This window comes from Leucoraja erinacea, chromosome 14 (assembly GCF_028641065.1).
Source record: "Leucoraja erinacea ecotype New England chromosome 14, Leri_hhj_1, whole genome shotgun sequence".
In the NCBI taxonomy this organism is placed as follows: domain Eukaryota; kingdom Metazoa; phylum Chordata; class Chondrichthyes; order Rajiformes; family Rajidae; genus Leucoraja; species Leucoraja erinaceus.
In genome coordinates this window covers 6,927,639-6,948,995 of record NC_073390.1, presented here as the reverse complement: position 1 = coordinate 6,948,995, position 21,357 = coordinate 6,927,639, and the positions used below count along the sequence as shown (strand labels likewise).

Below are 21,357 nucleotides of genomic sequence, written 5' to 3'. Positions count from 1 at the left end.
GCTTACAGACAAAGGTTTAAAACTTCTGGTAATTTCAGAAGTTGTGAACGAAACCTCCGTTGTCCTCACTGATTTGTTTGGAGTAGGGCTCAATGGTCCAGATACGTTTCCGTTCGAGGTTTCCTAAGTGAGTGAGGTTGAAGTTGATAGAAACATAGAAAATGTAGAAAGGAGGTTGGCGTAGTAGATGATGTTGTAGCTGCATTAAAGCCTGCACCGCAGCATTCAATATGACATGGCTGAATTGCTCCAACTCAGTATCCCGTACCTGCCTTCGCTCCATACCCTCTGATCCCCTTCGCCACAAGGGAAGAGAGATCTAACTCGCTCTTAAATATAGCCAATGAACTGGCCTCAACTACCATTTGTGGCAGAGAGTTCCAGAGAAAACCAATGGGCTCTGTGTGTAACAAAATATTGCATCTCGGAGGAAAATCCTTAAGCTGTGATTGGCCAATCCTTATTATTATGTGGCAGGTCACATCTTACAATCCTGATGAAGTGATTAATGAGGGTAAGGCATGGATGTTTTTAACATAGATTTCAGCAAGCTTCTCATTTCCTAAATTCTAGTCCCTCATGGTAGGCTGATCCTTCATGAGACAGTCCTGCATGAGAATCACAGTGATTCACAAATGCACTGAGTATGTTGCACTGAGGGAGGTTGATTGGAGACCATAATATACAGTTCATTGGCTGACCCATTAACATAAGAGTGATGTTCACATGGAGATTTGGTGAAAATTCCAGAACCATAGGAAATTCCACAATAATGGTAGTTTGAGGGAAACATTGATCAGCCAGGCTCAAGCGAGGGCTCGACTCGTAGGCCATGTCCAGAACTCTGACATCTGTCCTTCTCCCATTCATAGATATTCCCATTCTTCTAACTGGGATAGGAAATTCTCCAGAGTAGATCTGTGTTACTTTGTTTAGTTGACACAGAGAGCACATTGCTTACAGACAAAGGTTTATGTACTTACTAATTTCAGAAGTTGTGGAACTGATATCAGTTGTCGTTTCACTTATTTGTGTTGGAGTGGAGCTCTCCATGGTTGTAGATACTTCTGTGCTCGATGTCCCTGAAGTGAGTGATGTTGAAGTTGATGACGGAACTGTTGTAAATGTTGAAACAGGAACAGTTGGCGGAGTAGATGATGTTGTAGCTGCATTAAAACACAGATACTCAGCATGGAATATGACATGAAATTAATTGCTTGTTTCCTTTTTCACTCACACCATTGAGGACAGTTAGTAGTGAATTATGAATCGTTGAAACAGGAAGAGATGAAACGCCAGTGTTTATGGCAGGATAAAGTGCAATAAGAGTTGGTCAACAGGAACATTTGCAGCAAGAGCTGTTGTGAGAAGAATGAATGGGCAACTAATAATTGTAACATAAATATTTGCAACAGGAGGAAAAGATTGGCCAATCCTTATTATTATGTGGCAGGTCACATCTTACAATCCTGATGAAGTGATTAATGAGGGTAAGGCATGGATGTTGTCTACATAGATTTCAGCAAGCCATTTGATAATGTCCCTCATGGTAGGCTGATCCAAATGATTAAGCTGCATGAGATTCACAGTGTTTCACAAATGTGAGTTGTTGCACTGAGGGAGGTTGATTGTAAGGGGATAATATACAGTTAATGGCTGACCCTTAACAGCATTGATGTTCAGATGGAGCTTGTGGTGCAAGTCCAGAACTTACTGAAAGGTGCATCACAAGTTAATAGTTCAGAGGGAAACATAGATCAGCCAGGAATGAATGGCGGAGTCGACTCGATAGGCCTATGACAACTCCTGGCAGGGTTGCAGTATTTCTCCCACTCTGTCTAACGTATGGGGGTCAGAGGTGCTCCAGTCCTTCCCTGGAATACTCTGTTGGGGCTCCAAAAGGGAGCAAGGACTCGGATTCACTAGCAGGTGCATCATGTTTGGTACGTATAATAATGATACCAACAGAGCACCAATCTGCACAGCTAGTCCTGGTTCAGCTGCTGAAGGGAGCAGCCTGATGGGGCAAAGTCATAGCCAAGTCTGTGGAACAAGTCTTGTAGGATGCTATGGGACATCTAAGGCAGATGTGATTGGGCGTTTGTCTCAATTAGAACATCTGATGAATCAGATAGTGGCACAAGAAATGCTCCGTGTTACGAAGGCATGTCAGGCAGCAGATCCTGGTTCAAGGTTGCAATTTTCCTCCCACTCGGATGAAAGGAGCATTGGAGGTGGTGCCAAAATATATGCACATATGCCTGAAGCAACTCCTGGTTCAGGGTTGCAATATTCCTCCCACTCGGATGAACAGAGTGACGGAGATGGTGCCAAACTATATATGCACACATGCCTGAGGCAGCTCCTAGTTCAGGGTTGCATAAATCCTCCCACTCGGATGTATGAAGTGCTGGAGATGATGCCATATTTTATGCTCCGTATTACGGAAGCATGTACAGGCAGTTCAAGTCATATGCTTGTAGCTGTCCCTGGTTTCAGGATTGGTATATTCCTCCTACCCGAAAGACTATTGGAGATAATGTCACTAAATATGTTCTGTGTTATAGAAGCATGCAGTCCGAGGCATCCGCATATGGCAATGCCTGGTTCAGGGTGCAATATTTCTCCCACTCTAAGAGAGTGTCAGAGATCAGTATGGACTGACTCCAAACATGACCCCGAACATGACTATGTGCCTGTATCCCATGCTTTAATGCATGATGTGCGACAATCGCATAAGGAAGAGCTGCCTGCTCTTGCCTCTAAATTTGCTGTTCCCTCGGGGACAGACAAGCCACCACAAGAGTAATTGGCCAGCAGCATCAGCTATCTAACAGAAATGACAAGCATGATAGACAGGGTCTGCAAATGGAACTTCGCTGAAGCTCCAACAAAGAAAATCGACCCGCGGTTATGGACGCCGGTAAGTAAGGTCTCGTTATTAACTTCCGTAAACTCCGAAATGGAGCAGCCTGTTGGCCCAGGTTTGGTTTACTGCCAGCATGGGCTGTCTAGTCGGTTTCACTGTCTCTGGGATAGATCAGGTTGATGTAGAGACATTGGCAAGGAGCCTTGCATAGTACCCTCTGTAAGTTCCAAGTAGGAACAGTTTGGTTGTCCTGGATCAGGGTAGACCAACATGGAACTGGCTGGCCATAGGGGTCCTAGTGGCCAGGGAAGCACTGCTTTCACATCTGTGATTGAGGTTATCAGACTGCTCAATAGAATAAAGTAGTTGAAGTTTTTCTCAACATATGGTTTATTTCTCCTCAGTTAGTAGAGTTGCTGGTTCATTGGAATCATCATTGCAATCCTCTCTGGGATAGGTAGTTACCAGCAGGAAGCTTGTCTGGCATATAATATAATTTTATCTGACCTGCAGGTTCATGTTGTGAATCAACAATGTATATATAATAATCCATAGGCTCTCAATACCAGTATTCCTGATTAAGTTGCGGGTCGAAGAGATTGTGTTGTACACTCTGGTGACTTAGACATGTGGTTTCAGTCAAAGGACTGCGAGTTAATTCCTGATTCAGCCTTGCATTATACTATTCTCCACTCTGAAGGAAAACGCTGAGTATTCGTGGTGACTCTTAGTCAAGAGTTGACAGGGAACTTGTATTCCCACATCTAAGGGAGACTCTGGTTTCAGCTCTAGTCATTTGCTGCTGATTATATGTTATCAGCGATATGTATGAATAACTAGATAATGCATCTTCCGCGGGTAGGAAAGCCCAACAAATTTCCGTCCGTAGGATCAATAGAGGAACAGCAGTTCCGAGTGCAATCAGTGACAGCTCATCCGATGATGTGTGGTCTGGCCAAGGACTAGAGGGGTACATTTCTGATACTTCTCAAGATTACAGAAATATGGTGCAGGCCAAATCAGGTTAGCATTTGGCTAATCGGATTAGGGGTTTACTTACCCAGTTTAAGATGGATGATTGGGTTTCTGCAATTTAACTGACTCAGAGAATTGATCTGGTAGTTGCATACTCTGTCATATCTATACACATAAGGCACAGATTCTGCTGTTTTAATAGCAAAGCTAGTGGTGTAAGCCTATGCTGCCCTTCTCAGATTAAAGGGCATTGTGCCATCGAGTTTTAGGTAATATGAAAAAATTGCAGCTGATAAAACCTATGGGTTGGCGGTAGACATCTTTTGCGATATTACAAATGAGGCAACATGAAATTTAACAGTACCAATTTGCCTATTCAATCACACCATTGTAGGCGGCTGAAGCAAGTCTTATTTACTCAGTCACGAGTGACGGCTGGGGCAGCTAGCTCTGCATGATTGTATGAGAAGCTTGTGAACAACATATGTGAGTCAATTTTAAACAGAAGTAACAGAGGTTTGTGTGGCTTCCAGTTTGAGCCTAGAGAAGCTTTTATGTGATAGCAGAATTGACATTGCTTGTACTGCTTTATCAATTTCTGTAGTACCATAAGTGGGACATAAATGATTGGTTATTCACCCACTGTTCTCTAACGTTATGCAGGGTGTATTTTATTTGACCACTCTAATAGCCTACACTCTTTGTAGTGTGCGATGTACATCAGTAAATTATTATGCAAATATTCCTCTATTTTTCCTAATGGGACCAGTATATTAAGATGATCATGCTTTCAGCAACTGATCTCATCATAAAGAGGACAGCCTTTACTCAATCTCTGGCTTAGTCTCTACGTCATAACTGACATTAGGGTAGCTAGTTATAGAAATAATCTCATAAGCAAATGAGCAGGATTGCGTACATTTGAGGTTGACAGCATACCCACCAGAGCAGAAATAAGGGTCATTAGGTATACAAGTGCACTCAGTTGCTAGTACCTATGCAATAAAAGATCGTTCTTTTGTTATTCAATAGTCTCAAGATATTGCTGATGGCTCGTTAGCAGCCAATAGAATGGATTTCCCTTTCATCATACAGCACGAGGTTTACATAATGCAGGTTAATAAATTATAAAATTTGGTGTAATGTGTCTGGATATTTGCAGATAGAATTATGCACAGTGTTGCATGAGTTATTGTCTAACTCAACAGTCTATTGGGACTACGGTCCAGTTAAGAATAATGGCCATGTATGCAAGTTAGCATCATGATATTAATAACTCATGTTTTTTTCCTACCATTAATGGTTTATCTGTTTAAATGTTTCACACACAGATTGTGTCACTGCATGAAACCACAGAGCTTTGAAATATTTACGTAGTCACTCACGTGACTTCGAAATAAAATAGAAAGATTAAACGAGAACTTACCGTTTGAAGTTTGATCTTTATTTTATGAGAAGTTGAAGTGAGGGATTACGTGCCCTCCACTCCCAACCCTATTCTCATAAAGATCATTCGGTAGTTCTAGCTCGTAAACGTCCTATAGCTTAGGTCAGCAACTATTCTGTGGTTTCATACAGCTACGTTGAAGATTGAGGCGCATGCGGGCTGGCGGGCTCGTCACGTAATCCTTCACTTCAACCTCTCATAAAATAAAGATCAAACTTCAAATGGTAAATTCTCGTTTAATCTTTCTATTTTGGTTGTTTTCTATTGGTGTTGTACAAGCGAGGGAGGTTGTAGAAGGCCCTGATTCCTGATATCTGTTTCATTCATATATTTTCACACCCCAACTGGGACAGGAAGTTTTCCCGAGTAGAACTGTGTTACTTTGTTTAGTTGACACTGAGAGAGACCACGTACATTGCTTGCAGACAAAGCTTTATGTACTTACAAATGTCTGAAGTTATGGAAATGATTTCACTTGTTTGTGTTGTAGTGGAGCTGTGGGTGGTTGTAGATACTTCTGTGCTCAATGTCCTTGAAGTGAGTGATGTAGAGGTTCATGATGGAACGGTCGTAGATGTTGAAACCGAAATAGTTGTTGGGGTAGATGTTGTGGAGGCTGCATTATAACACAGATACTCAGCACGGATGGTGACGTGAAAATAGAAATAGATCACCCAGGAATGAATGGCAGAGTTGACTCAATAGGCCAAAAGGCCGCATTTTGCTCCTGATTTATAAACGTATGAACTAATGAACATGTTCATAGAGTGATAGTCTTATGATATGCTAGCTTTCATTGTGGGGCATTGAGTATAAGGTTTGGAATTCATGATGCAGCTTTATGGAAAATATCTGGACCATTGACCACAGACTACAGTGCAGCCTGGTGGCGCAGCGGTAGAGCTGCGTCCTTACAGTGCCAGAGACCCGAGTTCAATCCTGAATTATGGATGCTCTCGGTACGGTGTTTGTACGTTCTTCTATGACCTGTGTGGATTTTCTCAGCGATCTTCAATTTCTTCCCATTATCCAAAGATAACAGATTAGTAGAATAATTGATGGTGTAAATGTAAAAATTGTCTCTAGGATGGGGTAGTGTAGTGTTTATGTAGTATTGTGTTAATGTGGGGGGATCACTGGTCATTGTGGACTCGGTGGGTCGAAGGGCCTGTCCCCGTGCTGTATCCCTAAACTAAAATATACACAGGAGATTCCACAATTATAGTTTTTGGTGTTTTTCTCTTGGTGTGGTTCAAGCAGGGACAGTTGTATCTTGTCCTGATTCCTTTTGTCTGTCCTTGTTTGATTCATATAAAATCACATTCCAACAGGAATAGAAAATTATTCCCAGTAGATCTGTGTTACTTTGTTTAGGTGACAATGATAGAGACCATGCTCATTGATAACTTACAAAGCTTTACAGACTTACTAATTTATGAAGTTGTGTAACTGATATCTGTTGTTGTTTCACTTGTTTGTGTTGGAGTGGAGCTCTGGGTGGTTGTAGATACTTCTATGCTCGTTGTCCCTGAAGTGAGTGATGTTGAGGTTGATGATGGAAATGTTGTGACAGGAATAGTTGTCGGAGTGGTAGACGTTGTTGAGGCTGCAGTAAAACACAGATACTCAACATGGAAGGTTAGGTGAAAATAGATGAATATTTATTTTTTCACTCACAATATTGTGGACAGTGAGTAGTTGAGATATGAATTGTTGAAACAGGAGGAGGAGAAACACCAGTACATATGTTAGCATAAAGTGCAATGTGAAGGTTTACATGAATATTTGCAACTGAGCTGTTGTGAGAAAAATGACCGAGAAACTAATAGTTGTAAAAGGAAAATAGACACAAAAAGCTGGAGTAAAAGCGGACAGGCAACATCTCTGAAGAGAAGGAATGGGTGACGTTTCGGGTTGAGAACCTTCTTCAGACAGTAAAAGGAATATTTGCAACATGAGGAATAGAGTGGCCAATCCTTATTATTATGTGGCTGGTTACATCTTACAATCTTGAACAAGTACTTTGAGGAGCTCACAAAGGTAGTTGATGAGGGTAGGGCATGGATGTTATCTACATTGATTTTAGTAAGCAATTAGATAACGTCCATCATGGTAAGCTGATCCCAAAGATTAAGATGCACGAGATTCACAGTGATTCCCAAGTGTGAGTTTTTGCACTGAGAGAGGTTGATTGAAAGGGGATAATATACAATTTATGGCAGACCCTTAGCAGCATTGATGTACAGAGTGAGCTTGGGGTGAAAGTCTAGAACTTAGCGAAAGGTGATTCACAAGGTGATAGTTCAGTGGGAAACATAGATCAGCCAGGATTGAATGGCGGAGTAGACCCGATAGGACAAATGGACGGAATTATGAACTTATGAACAACTTTAATAACCTACGAACTTATCAACATGTTAATAGGGTATTAAATCAGTATTATGATTATGATTGGGTAGAAACATTGAGTATAAGAGTTAGGAAATCATAATGCAGCATTATGGAAATTTCTAGACCAGATTAATCTACATTAATGGATTTTAGTTGTTTTCTGTTGTTGATGGTCAAATGAAGGAGGTTGAGAATGTCTTGATTTCTGACATCGGTTTGATTGATATATATTCACACTCCAACTGGGACAAGAAATTCTCCTGAATACATCTGATACTTTGTTTAGTTGACACTAGAAGAGACCATGCACATTGCTTACGGACAAAGTTTTATGTACTTACTAATTTCAGAAGTTGAACTGATTTCAGTAGTCGTTTCACTTGTTTGTGTTGGAGTGGAGCTCTCGGTGGGTGTAGATACTTCTGTGCTCGATGTCCCTGAAGTGAGTGATGTTGAGGTTGATGACGGAACTGTAGTAATTGTTGAAACAGGAATAGTTGTCGGAGTGGTAGATGTTGTTGAGGCTGCAGTAAAACACAATATACTCAACATGAAAGGTGAGGTGAAATTAGATGCATATTTCATTTTTCACTCATGACATTGAGAACTGTGAGTAGTTGAAATATGAATTGCTGAAACAGGAGATGAAACACCAATACATTTGTCAGGATAAAGTGCAATAAGAGAAGGTCAACAAGCATATATGATGGATGACTGAGGCGAGCATCTGCAGGGTGGCATCTTCTGCCATGCGAACCGCCAAAGTATCCAGATGTGAAGGGTGAGTGAAATCAATTGCCATAACGTCAACAGTGTTCTGATGTGTGCTGGGTGCTTGACCTCCTTCTTCTTCTTTTGTGTGGCGCGCACAGCCTAAAGTTGTTGGACAACTTGTTCTATTTGATCTTCCGTTTACGCACGTCAAGTTGTTTGCATTAGTCGAAACAGGGAGGACCACGTGAAGGTTGCAATCTTCCACCCCGCTTGACCTCCTGGGAGCACGGGAGTAGGTGACACTAACAGCCACAGCTTTAAGACCATCAGCCATGAAAACATGCCCCACGTAGCTCACCTGGTTAACACGGAACCGACATTTTTGGGGATTCAGTTTTATGTTGACTTCCCTGGCAAGCTTGAGAACCTTCTTCAAATTGGCACCATGTTGATCCATGTCTTTGCCACTAACAATAATATTGTCCATGATGATAGCACAAGGGTATCCGTCAAACAGTTGTTCCATGGAGCGCTGCAACATCTCACTGGCTGAACTGATATCAAACAGCATGCGCAAAAATTTGTAGCGGCAGAAACCAGTGCTGAAGGTGGTACGCATAGATGATGCATGATCCAGGAGAATCTGCCAAAATGAGCTCTTGGCGTCAAATACAGAGAATACCGTTGCCTTACCCATGTGGGCAGCCACCTCCTCCACAGTACACATGGGGTAATGGGGCCTTTTGAGTGCGGTGTCCAGGTCCCTTGAATTAATACATATATGAATCTCCTGTTTATTCTTCTTGGTAGCAGCCTCCATCAATGACACCCAGTCATTGTGTTCAGAAACAGATGCGATGACACCCAATGCCACCATCGTGCCCAGTTCAGCTTTGACCTGGTCTCTCATGGCAATAGGTACATGCTGAGCAGGACGAATCACAGGTCGCACCTCTGGGTCTAAAGACTTAGAGTAGGTTATTGGTAGCTTGCCTAGTTCTTCAACGAAAAGATCTTGGTAATCCATGAGAATATGTTGTGTAGAATCCGGAACTGGAGTGAGTTGATGCACAGCCCTGCTGAAGATAACCAGTCCAATATCTTTGCAGGCATCATCGCCTAAAAGTGGAATAACATTGCGGTTGATGACATAGAATCTCAACCTGTATGGTTGATCCCCGAGGTGGCACTGCAGCTTCACAATACCGACCGTATTGACCTTGCTTCCTCTATTTGTGAGAAGAGTAGCAGTGCTGGGTTTAATAGCTCTGCCTTCCTCAGAGGATTAAACTATTCCCGAGCCAAAACATTGCATTTTGCTCCAGGGTCGATTTTCATCTCGATCACTTTATTGTTTACTGTTACGGTGGCCATTGGCTCACTATTCTGAACATTTTGTGTGATAATAGAATGTGCCTGCAGAAAATTCCATCGACCTTTGGCCTCTTGTCCATGCTGCTATCAGACAAATCTGACAGGGGCTCAGCCTGGAGCAAATGTATGGGCTGCTTTGTCTGCTCTCTGTTAGGTCAGGATCTGCAACATCTCCAGAAATGGTTTCACCTCTTGCACCCATAGTAGACTTGACCAAAGGCAGGGCACTTCTCTCTCTTAGCCAAGTGCGCACCACCACAGTTATTACATTCTTGAATAAAACGAGCCGCAAGATAATTAAACTGTCTCTGCTGTGTTAATTCTTGTCTGGGTTGACTGGGAGATAAGGCCTGAGTGTTCCCAAGCTGACCTTGTCGTGCTACATGCTGCTGCCTTCATTGCCTTGGAGATGGAGCTAGAACGCTATCAACCCCTATACTGGAATGTATACTATCTACTCCCACATTGGAATGCTGTGCTTGGGTGAGCGTTTGAGCATTGCGAATCGACAGCTCGTAATTCTCACAGACCGCTATAGCTATAACCAGAGTTATTGCAGGGTTGCGGATGAGCTTTCTTCTCAGCTTGTCATTAAGAAGATCACACACCAACTGGTCTCTAATAAACTCATCTTTGAGATCGCCAAATCTGCAAGTTCCTGCAGCTTTTTTTATAGCACAAACAAAGGATTCAATAATTTCACCCTCATTCTGGTAACTTGAGAAAATGTTCAAACGTTCGATGAGTGGATTAGCTTGAGGGTCACACAATTGTCAAAACTTTCTCTTGAGACACTCAAGGTCGTCCGGCGACTCAGCCGGGGTCACGATCGGCGCTCCACCATCGGCAGGTTGATGAGTTATTGCCTCAGCATACACACACTGTTGTGCTCGTTCGTAAGCTTCATCTCCTGCGAGGAGAAGGAGCATACTTGCACGGACCACTGCAGGCTTGTCATGAGAAGTTGCAACAATGAACAAATCATACTGTTGCTCAAAGGTACGCCACCGCTGTCTGATTCTGCAGGTCTTCGGAAAGCTTCAGCCATGTATGAGACTGTGAAAAGCCTTTGAATAAAAGCCAAAGTCGAACCGAAATCCCACTACTGCCATGTGCAAAGTACTATTGATACAGAGTCATTATATATCATAATAAGTACTTTAATTGGAATACATACAGAGATCATCAAAATGAGTACTGTAGCTCGGAGTCATAAGTTGAACTAACTAGCATGGCTGCCCGCATGCCACCAGGTGGTAGTGTGGATACCTGACATGGATTATGGATCAGGTCAGCAGCGAAACCAGACACAGATCAAATCAGCAATACTGTTTGATCTACAAGTTGTATCATGTCCTGATTCCTGATGTATGTCCTTGTTTGATTCATATACATTCACATTCCACCTGGGACAGGAAATTCTCCCGAATAGATCTGTTACTTTGCTTAGTTGACTCTGAGAGAGACTACACACATTGTCAATAGATAAAGCTTGACAGACTTACTAATTTCTGAAGTTGTGGAATTGATATCCTTATAATTATCTGGCAGGTCACGTCTTACAATCTTGATCAGGTTTTTTGAGGACTCAAATGTGATTGATCAGCGTAAGGCGGTGGATAATGTCTGCATAGAATTTAATATGCATTTGATAATGTCCCTTGTGGTAGGCTGATCCAAATGATTAAGATGCATGAGATTCACAGTGATTTATTCATATTGATTCAAAACATGGTTTACTGAGATAAGACAAGCGTGTGCTGGAAGTACAATATTCAGGCTGGAAGTCTATGACCAGAGGAGTTCATTTATTTATCACAGGCATAATTGTAGATGGGTTGGTTAATAAGATTGTAGATATCACCAAGATTGCAGGAGTGTGGTTTGTCAGCTAGGCTGTCAAAAACTAGCGGGATATAGATTGCCTAGAAAAATTGGCCTAGGAATGGCAGATTAATCTTATTCAAGTTCAAGTTCACATTTATTGCCACATACACCAATTAATGTACAGTGGAATTTTAATTTACCATGCAGCCACACAATCAAAAAGAGCACAATACGCAATAGACTATAACATGAACATCCACCACAGTGGAATCAACATTCGTCACGGTGGTGGAAGGCAATAACGTTCATCCAGTCCTCCTCCTTTGTTCAGAGCAACCGCGAATTGCTACACTGTGGGGGGTTGAATGTAAGGGGAAATTAATGGCAGACGCTTAATAGCATTGAAGTATAGAGGGATGTTGGAGTATGTCAATAATTTACTGAAAGTGGCATCAGAAGTTGAGAGTTGAGAGGGAAAAAGATTAGCCAAGATTGAATGGCGGAATAGACTCGATGGTTCGAATGGTCCAATTGTAGTCCTATGGCTTATGAACATAAACATGAGCAAGTGGATGGAGTGATAAAGTAGTCTTAATAAATAAGTAGACTTAATAAAGTCTGAAGAAGGGTTTTGGCCCGAAACGTTGCCTATTTCCTCCGCTCCATAGTTTCTCCAGCAATTTTGTCTACCTTCGATTTTCCAGCATCTGCAGTTCCTTCTTGACCAAATGCTAGCCTTCAGTAGTATAGGCATTGAATATAAGACTGAAGACGTTATGATTCAACTTTGTGGAACATTTTTGGACCACATTAGATTCTACAACATCGGCTAGAAATGATTTTCTATTGTTGTGGGACAAGCGGGGGCAGTTTGATTCATATATATCCACAATCCAACTGGACAGGAATTTCTTCTTGGTGGATCTGTCTAACATTTTGTTATGTGACACTGAGAGAGACCATGCACATTGCTCACAGCCATAGCTTTATGAACTTACAAATGTCTGAAGTTATGGAACTGATATCATCAGTTGTTTCACTTGTTTGTGTTGGAGGGGAGCTCTGGTTGGTTGTAGATACTCCTGTGCTCGATGTGCCTGAAGTGAGTGATGTTGAGGTTGATAATGGAATTGTTGTAAATGTTGAAATTGGAATAGTATTACTGGTAGATGTTGTGGCTGCAATAAGACACAAATATTCAGTGTGGAATTTGACAACATTAGTTCCTTATTTTATTTTTCTGTCACAACATGTAAAGAAGCATTAGGTGGTGAAAAATATCTGTGCCACCGCACTTTCTATAATGGTAGCTTATGTGTGTTTATAACATTATGGATCAAATGAGGATGGTAGGTAGTTGAAATATGAATAGTTGAAATTGGAGAATCTAAACGCCAGTACAAATGTCACAATAAAGTGCAATAAGAGAAGGTCAACAGGCACGTTTGCAGCAAGGTTTGAGAAAGGAATAGTACTAATAAGGATGTTTGCAACTGGAATAAATGATTGGCGGTTCCTTATTATGATCTTGATCAAGTTTTTTGAGGAGATCACAAAGGCGATTGATGAGGATAGAGTGGTGGTTGTGGTCTACACGGATTTTAATAAGCCATTTGATCAAGACACTCATGACAGGCTGATCCATAAGATTAAGATGCATGGGATTCACAGTGATTTGGTCATATGGATTCAGAACTGGTTTACTGAGATATGGTAGCGGGTTGTGCTGGAAGTGCAATATTCAGTCTGGAGATCTGTGACCAGAGGAGTTCACAGGAATCTGCATTGGGACCTCTGTTATTTGCAGTATATATAAATGACTTAGGCATAAATGTATAAGAAGGAACTGCAGATGCTGAAAAATCGAAGGTAGACAAAAATGCTGGAGAAACTCAGCAGCTGAGGCAGCATCTATGGAGCAAAAGAAATAGGCGACGTTTCGGGCCGAGACCCTTTTTCAGACGGATGTGAAGGTGGGGGGACAGGAAGAAGAAAGGAAGAGGCGGAGACAGTGGGCTGGCGGAGACAGTGGGCTGACGGAGAGCTGTGAAGGGGAGGAGAAAGCAGGGACTACCTGAAATTGGAGAAGTCAATGTTCATACCGCTGGGGTGTAAACTGCCCAAGCTAAATATGAGGTGCTGCTTCTCCAATTTACAGTGGGGCTTTCAGGACGGAAAGGTCAGATTCGGAATGAGAGGGGAAGTTGAAGTGCTGAGCCACCGGGAGATCAGGTTGGTTATTGCGAACCAAGCGGAGCTGTTGGGCGAAGCGATCACCAAGCCTACGCTTGGTCTCACCGATGTAGAGCAGCTGACACCTAGAGCAGCGGATGCAATAGACGAGGTTGGAGAATGTGCAGGTAAACCTCTGCCGCACCTGGAAAGACTGCTTGGGTCCTTGAATGGAGTCAAGGGGGGAGGTAAAGCAACAAGTGTAGCATTTCCTGTGGTTGCAAGGGAAAGTGCCAGGAGAGGGGGTGGTTTTGGGTGGGAAGGGACATATTGACCAGGGAGTTACGGAGGGAGTGGTTTCTGCGGAAAGCAGACAGGGGCGGAGATGGGAAGATGTGGCCAGTGGTGGGATCCCGTTGGAGGTGGTGAAAATGTCAGAGGATTATTTGTTGTATGTGATGGCTGGTAGGGTGGAGGGTGAGGACAAGGAGGACTCTGCCCTTGTTAGGAGTGGGGGGATGGGGAGTGAGAGCAGAGTTACAGGGTATAGAAGAGACCCTGGTGAGAGCCTCATCTATAGTAGAAGAAGGGAACCCCCATTCCCTGAAGAATGAGGACATCGGGTTTGGAACACCTCATTTTGGGTGCAGATGCGGCGTAGACAGAGGAATTGGGAGTAGGGGATGGAGTCCTTACAGGAAGCAGGGTGGGAAGAAGTGTAGTCCAGATAGCCATGGGAGTCAGTGGCTTCATAGTAGATGTCGATCAGTAGTCATATGGGTTGGTTAAAACGATTGCAGATAATACCAAAGGTAGACAAAAATGCTGGAGAAACTCATCAGGTGAGGCAGCATCTATGGAGCAAAGGAAATATGCTCTTCAATTGCTGGAGTGGGGGACTGTGAGGAAGGCTGTCAAAGTATACAGCGAGATATAGATCTGCTACCAAACTGTGCAAAGAAATGGCAGATGCACTGTGGAAGGTTGAATGTAAGGAGAAAATATAAAAATAATGGCAGTTCCCAAACAGCATTAATGTACAGAGGGATCTTGGGATGCATCCATAATAGAATAGAATGCATTTTATTGTCATTCAAACAGCTTGGTTTGAACAAAATTGCATTTTCTACAGTCTTAACATTACAAAAAAAAATGAAGACCCACACTTAACACAATTTACACAAACATCCATCACAGTGAATCTCCAACACCTCCTCACTGTGATGGAAGGCAAAGGTCTTATCTCTTTCCTTTCTTCTTCTCCCGCGGTCCGGCATTTCAACTGCAACGTTGAGGCGACTGGGGCTCCTGATGTTAAAACCCCCGGCGGGCGATGGTAAGTCCCGCGGACGTTAAGCCGCGCCGGGCGATATTAGGCCCCACTCCGTAATTTAACCCCGCGATTCCGGCGGGATAAGTTGCCGTTGCGTGAGCTCCGAAAAGCGGTCTCCCACCAGGGACCTGCGAGCTCCCAATGTTACCATCCACAGGGCCTGCAGCCGGAGCCTCCGAAGCACTGAAGTCGGGTCGCAGCCGTGCTCCACCACAGCTCCGCCCGCTGCGAAGTCGGCCAGCTCCACGATGGCAGGTCCGCAGGCTCCGCGACTGGAACCCTCAGGTTGGTCCCAGCCGGAGGCCAACCTGAGGGCTCCAGCCACCGGCTCCATGATGTTAGGCCCAACGACATCGGAGACCCAACAAGGAAAAAGTTGGGTCCCCTGTACAGGGAAGAGATTAACCAGATTCCCCCACCCCGCACATATACACAACTAAAAAAGTAGTAAAACTAGAATCAAAACATACATTTAACGAGACTAAAATTTAAAAAAGACAGACGGACTGTAGTCGAGCTGCTGCCGTTAGGCGCTGCCACACCACACTTATGTAACTTACTGAAAGTGGCATCACAAGTTGAAAGTTGGGAGGGAAACACAGATCAGCCAGGATGGAATGGTGGAGTAGACTCGATGGGCCAAATGGCCTAATTCTGCTCCTGTGTCTTATGAACATATGAGCAAGTAGATAGAATGATAAAGAAGTCTTAATAAATGCTAGCCTTTGTTGGTAGAAGAGTGAGGAAGTCATGATGCAGCTTTATGGGTATTCCTGGACCACATTAGATTCTACAATAATGGATTTAGGTGTTTAAGTGTTTTAGGTGTGGTAAACGTGAGGACAGTTGTATCAGGTCTTGATTCCTGAATCTGGCCTTGTTTGATTCATATCAATTCACACTCCAACTGCGGCAAGAAATTCTCCCGAGTAGATCTGTGTTGCTTTGTTTAGTTGACACTGAGAGAGACCATGCACACTGCTAACAGTCAAAGCTTTATGTACTTACAAATGTCTGAAGTTGTGGAACTGATATCTGTCGTTTCACTTGTTTGTGTTGGAGTGGAGCTCTCGGTGGTTGTAGATACTTCTGTGCTTGATGTCCCTGAAGTGAGTGATGTTGAGGTTGATGATGGAACTGTTGTAAATGTTGAAACAGGAATTGTTGTCGGAGTGGTAGATGCTGTTGAGTCTGCATTAAAACAAAGATACTCAGCACGGAAAGTGACGTGAAATTAATTGCTTATTTCCCTTTTCACTCACGACATTGAGGACAGTGAGTAGCTGGAATGTGAATTGTTGAAACAGGAGATGAAACACCAGTACTTATATGTCAGGATAAAGTGCAATGAGAGAAGGTCAACTTGCAGCATGCATATCCTTATTGTAAATGTGGCAGGTCATGTTTATCTTGATCAAGCTCTTCGAGGAGCTCACGAGGGTGATTTATGAGGTGATTGCAGTGGATACTGACTACATGGATTTTAGTAAGGCATTTGATAAAGTCCTTCATGGTAGGCTGCACCAAAATATTAAGATGCATGAGATTCACAGTAATTTTGTCATATGGATTCAGAACTGGTTTACTGAGAGATGATAGAGGGTTGTGCACAATATTCAGGCTGGAGGTCTGTGACCAGAGGAGTTCTACAGGAATTTGTGTTGGTACCTCTAATTTGAGGTATATTTAAAAGAATGGGGCAGAAATTAAGATAATAGACAATAGACAATAGATGCAGGAGGAGGCCATACGGCCCTTCAAGCCCGCACCACAATTCAATGTGATCATGGATGATCATCCACAATCAATGGGTTGGTTACTAAGATTGCTGATCCTACCAAGTTTGCAGGAGTCATGGACTGTGGTGTAGGCTGTCATAGTGCACAGCAAGATATAGATTGGCTGCAGAAATGCAGGTAGAAATGGCAGATGTACTTTAATCAGAGCAAGTGTCTGTTGTTATACTGAGGGAGGGTTAATATAAGGGGAAAATACACAATTAATGACAGACCCTTAACATAATTGATGTACAGAGGGATCTTGGGGCCCAAGTCCATATGAACTTATAACGTAAACATATGCACAAGTAGACAGATTGATAAGAAACCTTTATCAATGCTAACCTTCAATGGTATAGACATTAAGTATAAGAGTGAAGAAGTCATAATACAGCTTTGCAGAACATTTTCGGACCACTTTAGATTCTACAACATTGGCTGGAGGTGTTTTTATATTTGTGTGTTACAAGCGAGGACAGTTGTTGACGGCATGAACATTGACTTCTCCAATTTCAGGTAGCCCTTCCTGTCTCCTCCCCTTATCAGCTCTCCCTCAGCCCTCTGGCTATTCCTCTTCCTTTCTTCTTCCCGCGCCCCTTTTTCACCCAGAGAGTTGTGAATTTATGGAATTCCCTGCCACAAAGGGCAGTGGAGGCCAAGTCACTGGATGGATTTAAGAGAGAGTTAGATAGAGCTCTAGGGGCTAGTGGTTTCAAGGGATAAGGGGAGAAGGCAGGCACGGGTTATTGATAGGGGACGATCAGCCGTGATCACAATGAATGGCGGTGCTGGCTCGAAGGGCCGAATGGCCTCCTCCTGCACCTATTTTCTATGTTTCTATGTTTCCTCGACTGAGATGCACCATTTTCTGTGTCATATCTCCGACCGCACTGCGGCCTAACATCATGGAGCTGGCTGTCCCTTTGCTAGGGATCGACTTTGCGAACTCCAAGTTGCAGGAGCTTCAATCGTCCCAACGCCAGAGCTTCGATCTCCCTGACTGCGGATGGTTCGACTCCCCCGACTGCGGGGTAATAAGAGGAAAGAAGATAAGACTTTATTGCCTTCCATCACAGTGGGGAATGTGGAGGAGCTGCTGTGGTGGATGTTTATGTCAAATGTTTATGTAGTTGTGTGGCTTGTTGCATTTTTGATATGATTGTATGGCAAATCAAATTTCTCGTAAGTTGCAAAACATTCTTGGCTACTAAATTACGATTATGATTATAATAATCATTATGATTATGATTATGATATCTGATCTGTTTGATTCACACATATTCACACACCAACTGGGACAGGAAATTCTTCTGACTAGAACTGTCTAACTTTTTTTATTTGATATTTAAGAGAGACCATGCACATTGCGAACAAACAAAGCTTTTCAGACTTACAAATTCCAGAAGCTGTGGAACTGATATCAGTTGTCGTTTCACTTGTTTGTGTTGGAGTGGAGCTCTCGGTGGTTGTAGATACTTCTGTGCTCGATGTCCCTGAAGTGAGTGATGTTGAGGTTGATGATGGACCTGTTTTAAATGTTGAAACAGGAATAGTTGTCAGAGTGGTAGATGTTGTTGAGGCTGCATTAATACACAGATATTCAGCACGGAAGGTGAGGTGAAATTAGTTGCGTATTTCCTTTTTCACTCATAACATTGAGGACAGTGAGTGGTTGAAATATGAATTGTTGAAACGGGCAGAGGTGAAACACCAGTACGTATGTCTGGATAAAGGGCAATAAGAGGCCAACAGGGACATTTGCAGCATGAGCTGTTGTGAGAAGAATGACTGAAAAAGGAATAGTTGTAACATGAATATTTGCAACAGGAGTAAATGATTGGGAAATCATTGTTATTATGTAGCAGTTCAAGTCTTACAATCTTGATTACATTTTTTTGAGGAGTGCAAAGGTGATTGATCAGTAAATCGATGGATGCCGTCTACATAGATTTTAATAAGCATTTGATACAGCCCATCATGGTAGGCTGATCCAAATGATTAAGTTGCATGAGAGTCACAGTGATTTGTTCATATTTAATCAGAACTGATTTGCTGAGATAAGACAGAGGGTTGTGCTGGAATTACAATATTCAGGCTGGAGATTGAGATCGGAGGAATTCAACTGTGTTGGGATCTCTGTTTCTCTTAAATGACTTGGGCGGAAATATAGATAGGTTAATGTAAGGGAAAAATAAGTAATTAATGGCAGACCCTTAATAGCACATGTACAGAATGATCTTGGGGTCCAAGACCATAACTGAATGAAAGTGGCAACACAAGTGGATATAGTGATTAAAAAGTCTTATTATACACTAGCCTTCATTGGTGGAGGCATTGAGCCCAAGTGTCAGGAAGTCACGATGCACCTATATATGACATTAATTACTGAGCATTGGAGTACTTTGTTGAGTTCTGCACGCCCCATTATCGGATGTGGTAGCTTTGGAATAGCTGCAGAGGAAATTAACCCAAATTATGCCTGGTTTAGAGGGTATTAGGGACAGGGAAATATTGGACATTGGATACTTTTCTCTTGGATGCCGGAGGTTGAGGGGAGAACTGATAGGTGAGGTTAGGCTAGGTGAGAGATACAGCATGGAAACAGGCACTTCGGCCCACCGAGTTCGCATCGACCAGCAATCCCCGCACATTAACACTACTCTACACACAGTAGAGCCAATTTTCCCATTTACATCAAGCCAATTAACCATCACACCTGTACATCTTTGGAGTGTGGAATTAAACCAAAGATCTCGGAGAAAACCCACGCAGTCAAGGGGAGAATGTGCAAACTCTGTACAGCCAGTGCCCGCAGTCAGCATCGAACCCGAGTCTATGGCGGTGTGGGACATTAGCTCTACCGCTACACCACCATACCACCCCATAGATGTATATAAAAATGCAAGAGGCATAAATAGCGCGAACACACTGAGCCTTGTTACTTTGTTTAGGTGATTCTGAAAGAAAACAGGCACATTGCTAACAAGCAAAGCTTTACATACTTTCTAATTTCTAATGTTGTGGAACTGACATCATTGGTCGTTACACTTGTTGTTGGTGGGGTTGAGGTCTGGGTGGTTGCAGTTTCTGTTGTGCTTGTTGGCCCCGGAGTGAATGGCATTGTGGCTGATGATGGAACTGATGTTGAATTTGCATAAGTAGTAGCAGTGGTAGTAGCAGTTGGTGTGGCTGTTTTAAAACACAGATACACAGCATGGAATGTTCCGTGGAATTAAATGGCCAAATCAATGGATATTTTTAAGGCAGAGATAGATAGTATCTTGATTAGTACGGGTTTCAGGGGCTATGGGGAGAATGCAGGAGAATCTGGTTACATTTTTTTGAGGAGCGGAAAAGGTGATTGGTCAGTAAAGCGATGGATGCTGTCTACATAGCGACAGATAGATCAGCCATGATTGACTGGCGGAGTAGACTTGATGGGCCAAATGGCCTTTTTCTACTATCACTTGACCGTATGACCTAAATGGTTATTGTCTTGTTCACTCACTATATGCAAGAAAGAGATACTTGATGGAAATTTCTGGACCACATTAGTGTCTACAATAATGGCTTTAGTTTTTTTTTTATTGATGTGGTTCACTCGCGAACAGTTGTATGAGTATTTCCCTGTGTGTGAGTAGATGAAATATGAATAGTGGAAACAGGAGGAGATGAACATCAGTACGTAGATCAGTATAAAATGCAATAGCAGAAAGTCTATAGGCACATTTGCAGAGCAGGTTGACCACAATTATACCTGGATTAGATTGCATTAGCTACAGGGAGAAGTTGGACATACTTGGATTGTTTTCTCTGGAATGCCAGAGGTTGTAGAAAGACCAGCTAGAAGTAATTAAAATTATGAATGGCTTAGATAGGTTAGACAGCACAGAGTGCTGGAGTTACTCCAACCTTCCCGGCGGGTCCGCTGCCAGAACGCTTCCCGACAGACTGCGGCTGTGGACTAGGAATGCTCAATGCATCCCAGATCGCGTAGAAGCCCTGGTCGGGACCTGGCCGGGGCCTCACGGGTCGAAACATCGGTCGGCAGAGCAGCCAACGGAGTCCGTGGCAGGCGCCAGGTCAGCACCATGTACGTGTGAAGTGGAGCATTGACAGTGGTTGAAGCCTCGTGATGATGGGGCTACGGCGATACCTCGCGGTCAATGGTCGGTGAGAGCATGGAGGACTACCATGAGGGGGAGGGGAAGAAAAATGGAGGACCCAGCATGGGGGGACCACCGTGAGGGGTGGAAGAACAAAGGACAATGGCGACCTGGCGTGGGGGCACTGTTGGGAGGGGGAACAAAAGGAGGAGCCGGCAGGCTTTGTCACTTTGTCAGCACCGTAGTTGATCGCTATTTGTATACATTGCATATGCAAGCAAAGAATCTCACTGTGCCTAGTCAAATATGACAATAAAGTATTCTTATTCCTATTCCTTCCTACAATTGGAACCTTTTTCCCAACAATGGAA

The 21,357-nt window shown here is 43.1% G+C and overlaps 1 protein-coding gene across 1 annotated transcript in view; it reads right to left on the bottom strand.

Annotated features, from left to right (window-relative positions):
- The window catches only part of LOC129703230 (mucin-2-like), a 79,944-nt gene that overhangs the window by 26,864 nt on the left and 31,723 nt on the right, over positions 1 to 21,357 (bottom strand). Inside the window, exons 4-7 of the mRNA XM_055645509.1 lie at positions 18,275 to 18,406; positions 16,111 to 16,293; positions 8,024 to 8,206; positions 984 to 1,166 (exon numbers count right to left, since the gene is read on the bottom strand). Of these exons, the coding sequence (XP_055501484.1) occupies positions 984 to 1,166; positions 8,024 to 8,206; positions 16,111 to 16,293; positions 18,275 to 18,406 (681 nt within the window). The remainder of the gene's footprint in view (positions 1 to 983; positions 1,167 to 8,023; positions 8,207 to 16,110; positions 16,294 to 18,274; positions 18,407 to 21,357) is intronic.